Source organism: Alligator sinensis, unplaced genomic scaffold (assembly GCF_000455745.1).
Source record: "Alligator sinensis unplaced genomic scaffold, ASM45574v1 scaffold546_1, whole genome shotgun sequence".
Lineage (NCBI taxonomy): Eukaryota > Metazoa > Chordata > Crocodylia > Alligatoridae > Alligator > Alligator sinensis.
This window is the reverse complement of record NW_005842061.1, coordinates 2,548,760-2,559,219: the sequence shown is the minus strand read 5'-3', so window position 1 is coordinate 2,559,219 and position 10,460 is coordinate 2,548,760. Positions and strand designations below refer to the sequence as shown.

Sequence of the window (10,460 nt, the reverse complement as noted above, 5' to 3'; positions counted from 1 at the left end):
GCCCTTTGCAGATAGAGAAACGACTTGCCCAGAAATAGCACAGCAGTGAAGAGAGCGCAAGTGTCCCAAGTCTTCCTCAGGTGTTCTTGTCTATTAGGTCCAGTCATGGGAAATGTTTCTGAAAATGTAACTAGTTGAAAGTTAGCAGCCTTTAAAATTAACTTAAGTTAAAAGTTAAATATTTCCACTTTCAACTAGTTAAAGGTAAGTTAAAAAGAGAGTAACTAGTTAAAAGTTAAGTTGATGTGTGAGAAATGCATAAAACACAGTGAACTGCCTCTTAGCATCATTTCTAATTTTCAAATGCAATGAGTGGGTTTCTTTTCCATAAGCCCACAGAAGCACACTATTTACTCAGAACTCACCCTGCTTTACCTGAAAACAATGTTATACTTGTCATGCAGTTTTCAGAATAACAATTTATCAATACCTATGTAATGTTAGATCCTTCTCACCCTCTCCATGTGAAGTACTTTGTAAAAGTCAATGCATCATATAGGCATACCGAATAACAGAAAGGAGATATTCATAGCCAGGTGACAAATGAAAGCTGTTTGCAATTTTTATTGCTCAAAAGGTAACAAAAGGGTATGAAATACATCTGGATTAGAAATAATGAAAGTGTCTGAAAATCAAAATTAGACTTAAATGAGAGAGAATGTTCAGTTGCATAGCAGAAACAGTTTAAACATGCTTATTGAACTTCAGCAAAAGCTGCATTTCAAAATTTACATCTGACAATTTTCCTCTTCTGTATTGCAAAACTAAGCCCCCACTACTGAACAATTGCTTTACATGGGCAGATGAGGGGATGCTTGTGTTATAACAGATTAATAGTTTTTTCATAGTAGGTGGCATCTCAGATAAGTTTTCTCACAGATGAGAAGTAATGCTCAGCTTCTTAGTCCCTGGGCTGCTGGTTCTGATCTTCATTAAAATTTAAAGTCGTCATCTACTTCACCCTCACTACTTGCTCCCACTTCTACTGGGATAAATGTCTCTGCCTGCTTGGGCTTGTTCCTTCTCCTGCTGCCAACTGGCTGCCCTGTTGACTTCTGCAAATGCACAGAAAATGCCAGCATGAACTAAGGAACTCTGGGACTTGTAGTTCTTAAGAGACTATCTCGTAGGAGGGTGCAGTACTCTCTGTCTCTCAAACAAGAAGTTCTAGAGTTTCAATAAAGAAATATCATTCCATGTAAGTTGTAGAGAGTGGCTATAGCTGGAAAAACTCTGGGAAAGCCAGATTTCAATGTTTAATTTTAACTTATACTCAATCTTTTTTTTTTTTTAACTTTAACTAGTTTTAAAAAAAAGTTAAAGTTAAAAATTAGCCATTTCTTTAACTTTTTAACTAGTTCATTCCCATGACTGATTAGGTCACACTGCTTCCCAAGTGTAAGTGACTTGCAAGTTGTTGTCCAAATTGCTAAACACTTGCTGCTTATGAATTGTACAATTTACATAGAAAAAAAGTATTCTGGTATGTCTTATTTTTCCTGTTCAAATTGCTTTAATAAATACATTGCAAGATTCTAGTCTCTGGGTTCCTGTCTCCTGGCCCTCTGTCTCCCGGCCAGGAAACTAAGTAGTAATGTCCTATTCTAAAAATACGGAGGGAAATGAAACCGAAACATTAAACAACTGGCTTGGAGGAGCATAATGATCCACTGAAAAGGAGTGGGAAGAGGCAAAGGCTGGGAAGTGTGGGTGGTGCAGCTGTGCATGGCCACCAAGGGCACAGTCAAACCAGAAGCTACACATGGACCAATTACGAGTAGCTCTGCTTCTGAGTAGAGCATGCAGTGTTGTGCTAACGGGAGGAAGTGTTGTCATAAGTTCATGTTTAAGTGCCTACAATACATATAATAAAAAACAAGTCAACACCCTAAGCAAACAACTTATCTCTTCTTTCCCTTTTTACATTTTAGGGGATGTATCTCCAGTTCACATGAATCCCATTTCCCAATCTCTGTTTGTTCCTTTGGCAGAAATTCTTTGTGCCATATCTGATGTGAATGAAGCTCATATTACTGTTACACAGGAAACCTTAATGGATCAACTGGTAAAAAGTTATCCAGGTAACCTACTGCCAATGTCTCTTTATAGAAGCTAATACTTTAATTCTTGACTTGATGACAGTGCATATGCGCATTCAGAACAATGCCCCCAAAGCTGGTGATATGGAACAGTGGTTCTCAACCTTTGGTACCTGCTGATCGACATGGCGAAAGTGAAACCGGAAGTCCCAGCGTGGCACTTCTGGTTTTGCCGCCACAAGCCGAGTCCCACTTTTTCCTTGCGGACCATGGCCCGGGGCAAAGTAGCCTGCGTGGGACCCCGCTCCCTGTCCCCTGGCACACTGATGCCAGGGAGTGAAAGCCCCGGTGCACCAGATGCGGCGGAAGGGGCGGTGGCTAGAACTTCCAGCCTGAATAGGCAAAGATGCCTCCAACCCACCAGGCTGGGGGGGGGTGGGCCAAACTCAAAACACAGCACCCATGTACCCCCTGCCCGTGTCTCATACCCCCAGGTGTATGCATACCATGGGTTGAGAAACACTGATAGGGAAGATGCAGTGGAACAGGTAATCAGGAAGGAAGTTACATATACAAATACAGGCAATCTCTTTGTAAATCTACAATATGGCAAATGTTACTTTCTATGTAGCCTGTTTAAAATCTCTCCTACGAAGTCTCACAAATCAGCTTGCAAACGTATACTGTAAAACACTATGGTAGGGGTGGGCAGGTTGGAGAAAATACGCATTTCTTTTAGCAAATTGCCCAAAATATATACAACTTCTCCACTAAGGTGAAAGAGTGAAGTTAGAAACTGAATTAAGTATTCAGAGAAGCCAAAATATAGAAGTGTATAAATACGTTGGGGTCCTAAATGAAGAGTGAAAAGCTTACAGTCATCCCCTCAGAAAGTCCAAAACATGATATTTGAACTATTATGGGTATGGTATGGTGAAGAATCTGTATTCATGGTCTTCAGTCACAGATAAGAACGGGTTGAAGTCCAGGTGTAATAGTCAAAATCTTCTTCCTTAAAAGGAGATTCTAGAACTACTCATTCTGAATCATTTTGCTCTCTGCACTTTAATATTGCACTTCTGATGGGGCGAGGGTACACCAATTTCCCCTGAAATCCCATGGGTATGAGCATTTCATTAAGAGAACAATCTCTAAAGTTCTATTCTAGGATTCCAGAGTGGAAAGTTGCTTGGTTTTTGCTTTTGACCCTGAGTGCTCCTCTGTCTGTTAAGCAGATCTTCATTTTGTTTCTGGTAATAAAAAAATGAAAGGTTGATGCCACAAATTGGGCTAGAATCTGGCATAATCTTAAAATGTGTCATGAGAACTCCAGTAGAACCTTAGCTCAGATGGAAATGGCACTCTAAATCAGTGGCTGTCCACCTCGATAGATGCAAGGCACCCCTCCAAAACTTTTCAAAATTCAGTGGTACACTATATAAAAAAGAGTATAAATATATTATGAATGTTATAAATGTTATGATTATATTACTAATTAGAATGTTATTAATTGAATAGATAAATATATTCAGCCCATTGCTACCCTGGCTGGAACTATTTCACTTGCTATCCTCAGAGCCAGGTCAGGAAGTGGCTATGGCAGGAGTACGCACTCTTGCTGCACAATCCCTCCTGGTCCCTGCACTGTATCTCCCAGAAACAGAGGCATACAGGGCAGATGGAACTGTCCCATGTGCCTCTTTTCAGAAGCTGTTGGGAGCTAAATACCTCTGCCTGAAGATAAATGCTGCTGTCCTGTGTGCTTCTGTTTTCAGGAGGCATGTCAGAGCTGAACTGGAAAGAGCCACAGCAAAGACAGCATGCCTGCCCACATAATGTAACTCAGACAAGTACAGCTTTTTCCTACATCAGCTTCTCAGTTTGGCTCCCAGGCACCTCCTGAAAAGAGACGCGCAGAGCAGTTCCCCCCCTGTGACGATGATGAAATTGCAGCACCTCTAGCAAGTTCTTATGGCACCCCAGGATGCCCCAGCACCCTAGTTGAGAACTACTGTTCTAAATGCTGGTAGTAAAATGGTGCTAACTAGAACTTTCTTTCTCACGAAGTGGAACTGCAGAGATATGAAGATTGTGAAAACTGGCAATCTGTCTAGTTTTCATTAGCATATCAGAGACACCAGCCCATGATTTAAGAAGTTTTGATAGAAATGGATTGCAGCAAGCTAACTCCCTGTGGCAATTGTAACCAGGGTTTTCCTGCTTTGACAAACCAGTATCAGATGTTTCAGAGGAAGGTGTAAATACTGCTGTTATGAACCATTGTAGCATAGCCTGCCCAAAGTGAACGGCATCTGCCAATGGTTATTGGTTGGCTCATACCATGAGCAAAGGAGGTCTTTCTTGTGTGATTATTTATGTGTGTTATAAAAACTTAATCATGTCTAGTACAATTGAAACATCCTCAGTTGCCTGTGTAAAAAGTTAATCCATTAAAGATGGAACAAACAAGAACAAAACACCAAGCTATCTGCAAGTTGGAGCCAGAGTCCCTTAATAATACCGGTCTTTCAGGACCATAGGTAGAGGGGCCATCCATTCATGTTCCTAACATGCTAAAACTTCCCTATTTTCAGCATGTTGCTATAGTGTTTAGTTGGTTTTGTTCAATATTTAACAGAACACTATAGCAACATGCTGAAAATAGGCAAGTTTTAGCATGTTACGAACAGGAATGGATGGCCCCTTTACCTATGGTCCTGGAAGACAGGTATTATTTATTCAACTTGCAGATGGCTTGGTGCTTTTGTGTTTGTTTATTCCATCTTTAATGGATTAACATTTTAACACAGGCAACTGAACAAAGTGTGGTAGACCCTTTTCTTTCTCCCTTTGATGTATTATTCCCCCATTACGTTGTTGAAGATGAATCCTTGTCTAGCCTTTGTGTCACTCATTGATGATTTCCAAGGTATGGGGTTAGTGCATCTTTGCCATTGTCCCCTATTTTATAGAATTTGTGATTGCTGCCCTCTACTGGACTGCCCACAGAACCAGCTTTCAAGACTAACTAGTGAAAGTGTCTTGTGATGGTCCAGAAACTATACAAGAAACAAAGCTTTTATGGGGGTATCTTTTTATTGGACCAGCTGTATAATTGGGAGAGCAGTTAGACAAGCTTTCAGGCACAAAGAGCCTAACCAATGAAAGGACATTTTGGATAATTCTGTATTTGGAGCAGGAGATATACTGACTTCTGTTAAGAATTCTTCATCTTTGAAATTTTGCTTATAGCTGTGATCCCTGTGTTGCGTATATGGTCACAGGGTTTTATTGTGGGTTAATTTTTCTGGTAACAGATTATACTGAGTTGTGGTTTTGGTTTATGAAGCTAAAAAGAGTGACTTTGTGTCTTCAAAGATTTAACAGCTCTTTACATGATGTTAAATGTTTGAACTCAGTTTGTGTTAAAACTCAGTTTGTGCTACTAAAATTTCTAGTGTTAGAGTGGTCTTAGAAGCCATTTTAAAGCATTCAGTGTAATCCATACGGTATTTGCATGCCTCAGTCACTTCCAGATTTGTTATATAGTAGATTGGTGCCCTGGTGCAATGTTGCTTCTAAGCAGCTATTGTTGTTTTAGGGAATGTTGTCTGAATGCAGTGCTAGGGAAAATGTTGCTGATAAGCAGTTGATACTCTTACTAATTATTTTTGCAAATTGACTTCTGCTATATAATTGTAAATGATTGTTTTGCATCTAATTTTCATTGATTCATACATGCATATGTAACATTTCTGCTATAGAATATAAATATTTCATTTTTTATTGTTGTAGGCATAGCCATTCCCTCACAAGAAATTCTATATAATACTCTTGGAATGTTAATTAAGGAAAGGAAGATCTATCACACTGGAGAGGGATACTTCATAGTGACACCCCACACTCACTTTGTCACTGATAATGCCATAAGGCATGAGAAAAAGGTCCTGTCAGAGGATAACTGCTCTTCTCTGCCACCTGTCACATACCTTGTAAGCATAGACAGCTGTGCTGACCTAACAAAAGAAAATGTTCCTACCATGACCCACTGTAGATCCTGTCATTGTTTCCCTGATCAGACTACATTCAGTGAACAAAGAGATCAGCAACTAATGAACCATGAACCTAAGGGAAGAGGTCAAAAAGGCTCTGAAATTAAACTTCCACTTTGGAGTCAATCTGTCTCTACATCAGCTGATATTCATTCCTGTGACACAATCAAGTCCTTAACTTCAGTGAAAGAAAAAGTGAAATGTAAAAAGTTTGGCCTTGGTCTTTTTAGGCGTAGCACTTCTTAAAAAGAGAAACCTAAAAAGGAGTACTCTCACTTTTTCAGCCCAGTTTCCACCTAAAGAATGGCCAGTTAGGGATGAAGATAGTTTAGACAATATTTCACGTGATATTGAACATGAAATCATCAAGCATGTTAATCCTCTTCTGACGGTTGATAATTTAATTAAACACACCGTATTAATGCAAAAATTTGAGGAACCGGAAAAAAAATACATTAGTAAACATACCTCAACTGAAAAGTTGCCAGTCAGACAAAAGCACATTTCAAAAGTATGTGCTCACATGAAGCAAAATAAAACAGCAAAGCATCACAGTAGAATTAACTCGAGCAAAGGAAATTAAAGTAGCAAAACCCGGAGAGTCTCTCAAATCAGTGAGCTTGCATCAGAAAATGAGAAGGTGGAAAAATGTGTGGAACATCTGTCATCCTATGTTGCAAATGAGAAGGCACCAAACAAATCCTGTTTTATATATAAAAAAAAAAAAATTCTAATCCTTTTCCAGGTCTGGCATGTAGAGAGAACCTTTATACGAAGTGGCATAAAAGTCAGAAAAACAGTCAGTTAAAGTCCCGGACTCGAAAGCAAGAACAGAATTTTCAAATGCCGAGGCCTCAGGATCCCCCAAGAAGTTCTGACCATGAAGCCAAACAACCAGTAGCTGAAAAGCACGATAACCAAGCCAAGCAAAACAAATTATTCCACATTAACAATACTTCTCTCTATCTGAACGAAAATCATTTAAATGAATACCCAAGCTATCCACAATGCAGTACATTACAAATAGACGATGAATGTCAGGGCTGTAGAGAAAATATTTTTCCCTCAATTTCCCAATATAATGTCTATACAGAGGCAAACAGAAATAGTAATGTTCAAAAATCCCTTCCTTTTTACACTGAAGATATGGTTGTGTTTAAGGAAGAAATAAAGTATCCACTATGCTTGAAAGATACTCATCACTGTGACAAAGTTGATCTTGTCTGTGAGTTACTAGATCAAATGTCAGAAGTTTCACAACTTCAGACTTTTTAATGATCCACCTGATGCTAACCAGTTTAAACAGCCTGAAAATGGTGTGAATTGCAGGAAAAAAAACTGATAAAAAGAATGAGTTCATGTTTAAAAATAACAGTACTAAATGGTCAGAATCTGTTAAGCCAGAAAATGAAGCATTTACTTGCCACCAAACTCTATATCAGAATGCAGATTATGACAACCCTTTTAGTTCACTATATCATGATAATTATTTTGATGAGAACACCAACCCTTGTCAGCTGCAACAAAGCCAGGTGGCTTCAGATGGAGGAGAAAGGAATAAGATACTGCAAAAAATGGGAACTGAAGCATCTTTGGGAAAACTGGAGTGTTAATACTGATCCAAATGAGTATGATACCGATGTCAATAAACCTGATTCTTGCGAGCATGACACAAACAAATGCCACAGTCTTGCTGGGTCACTGGATAGCTCAGAGAGTGCCAGAAAAAGAGTTTCATAAGACAAAATTGTTTCTATAGCCAGATGCCTCAGTTTGCTTACAAAAAACCAGAAGAGCAAGTGGACCTCATGGAGCCTATAGGGGCTTCAGATATTGTTGATGTCAGTATGTTTGACATCAGTAACACTACTGACCTTGACTCGGATGCTGAAACTTTGAAGAACTCTAGCAATGAAATGGGAGAAAAATCAGCATGCCGGACACTGGGCCTGCAAACCAAAGAAATTAAAAAAAATTGAAATAAAAGAACAGATTTTTAGTAGTATGCATACTACAGTTTTAGGACAGTGTGTCTGACAAGAAACAAGTAACTTAGAAGGAACAGAAAATCATAGCATTACAGGAGACAGTGGAATTGACTCTCCAAGGTAAGAACTCAAAACATCAGTGATGTGCTCGTTTCATTACTGTGTTGCATACCCATTTAGGGACCTGCTTTTGAAATTTTTTCACAAATTCACCTAAAGCAAAAAATTATGTGAAACAAGTTTGCTACCCACATGATCACTTGTGGGGATGAAAATCAGTCAAAGGATTTCATAGAAATGTGAAACTTCCAGAAGCATGAATAATTAAACTAAAATTTTGCCAATTTATTTCCATTCTTTGCAGAGAGACATCACCCATCTCTTAGTAACATCAGAGTCCTGTAATGATTCCTAATCTTTGCCAGGAAAGGGCACTTAAAGAAAACTCTTCTTTTCATAATAGATATCCATTGCCATTTTGAAAAGCTAGTTATGCGGAGAACCAAATCCTACTTTTTAGTCCAGCAAAAGTCCTGTTCTATTTAAGTAAGATATTAGGAAAAACGTTCTCACTAGGAGGATAGTAAAACACTGGAATGGGTTACCCAGAGAGGTTGTGGAATCTCCATCCTTGGAGGTTCTTAAGATCCGACTAGACAAAGCCTTGTCTGAGATGACCTAGTTGGGGAAGGTCTTGCTTTCAGCAGGGGTTTGGACTAGATGATCTTCTGAGATCCCTTCCAACCCTAATTTTCTATTATTCTATTCAAGTCAGTGAGCATTTTGCTTTATCAGGGACAGATTTGTGGTGCATTAATCAAATGTGGATAGTTTGAAATCTCAGTAGACTACGTTAATTTAGTTATCACTGTTCAATTAGAAATAATTCATTTTGATTTCTATTAATATGGTACCATATGGCATCACTTTATGGTACTAGAAACTAAGTACACTGTGTTATTTTTAGAATGCAAAGTCTTGTATCTAAAAATTTGGCTATTTTGAATGGATTGAATAAACTATGACATTACCCGGAAAACACTGAAGGCATAAATAAAAATGCAGAGACTGAAATTCCTTGCTGCAGTTGACTCCAGTCATGAATGTTCAATTTTCTTTTCTTGTACAGTTTTGTTTTATATTTTTACAAAATAAATATGGAATTACTGTAAATGTTTAAAGTGACTACAAAAATGCCTTTAAATTAATGTCTTTATTTTAAAACTTGTATTGTTGGCTAATTAGTGTCCAATTAAAAAAAAAAATGGCGGGGGGGTAGAGGAGTCTATTCCCACTGAACATGGACCTGCAGCCTGGCCCCACTCAGTGCTAAATAATTAATTGGCAATAAACACACATAACAATGAGAAGGGTTAATCAACAATATATTGGACAACAACAACCAACAGGTAAATGACAAACGAGATCCAATAATAAAAGGAACATTATAAACCCCAATACAGTATGAAAGACCAACAACAGTACCAATGCTCAGGCTAGGTGTTGGTAAAGAGCAATAAGGGGTCTCTCACTGGTGGTCTCGCTCACACTGGGAACCGCGCCATTCACACAAAATCACTCTCAACACTGGCTAATCCTTCATATACAAGGGATATTGGCCTCCTAGGCCCTCACCCAAAACACACACACACACACACACACACACACACACACACATACAAGGGATATTGGCCTCCTAGGCCCTCACCCAAAACACACACACACACACACACACACACACACACACACACACACACACACACACACACACGATTCAAACTCACTGAGTCATTTGAGTCTCATTCGAGCCTACAACAACTGGTAATTCAAATCCAATGCTCAGATGAGGTCTTGACTAGGGCTGTGCTTGGGGTGGGTGGTGTTGGGATGGGGGCTACAGTGAATTTTGGGGGGCTTCAGTAGCTGATTCAATCTGGAGGAGATTCAGCCTTTTTCAGGGGCCGAATCTGAATCAAATCGAGAGACTAAGTAAAAGCTCCAAATTGATCTGAAGCATCTGAATCAATTCAGAAAAGGTTTAGAAAAGTTTTGGCCGAATTTGGAGATTTGACCATATACTAAACAGGCAGCTGACAGCTGCCTCCAGCTGTTAAGTCTGTTGGGGTTGGAGGAGCAGGGAGGGATGAGGCATGGGGGAGAGAGGGATTGGGGCTGGGACAAGCTGCCTGGCCAGGTTAGGGAGGCACTTTACTCTGGGAGGGGGCGGGGGGATGCGGGCACAGCAGCACTAGAAGCAGGGGCTATGCGGTGTTGCCACCCGGAGCGAGCTGTGCCTGCATTGTGCCCCCCCCCTCCCCCCCATGCCGGCTGGGCAAGTGGCAGCAGGGCTGAGCCCCAACAGCTCCACCCCCCTGCCGGGG

At 39.8% G+C, this 10,460-nt stretch overlaps 1 protein-coding gene and 1 long non-coding RNA gene across 2 annotated transcripts in view; one reads left to right on the top strand and one right to left on the bottom strand.

The window, feature by feature from the left end:
* Positions 1-776: 776 nt before the first annotated feature.
* The window catches only part of LOC112550229, a 19,171-nt gene continuing 9,487 nt past the window's right edge, over positions 777-10,460 (bottom strand). Inside the window, exons 2-3 of the long non-coding RNA XR_003093950.1 lie at positions 7,966-8,040; positions 777-1,055 (exon numbers count right to left, since the gene is read on the bottom strand). This is a non-coding gene — a long non-coding RNA (uncharacterized LOC112550229). The remainder of the gene's footprint in view (positions 1,056-7,965; positions 8,041-10,460) is intronic.
* Positions 1,603-7,249, top strand: STOX1 (storkhead box 1). The gene is given in 3 exon segments (XM_025203570.1): positions 1,603-2,081; positions 5,835-6,364; positions 6,366-7,249. Coding segments are annotated over 3 exon segments (1,158 nt in total). The 5' UTR covers positions 1,603-1,762; the 3' UTR covers positions 6,675-7,249.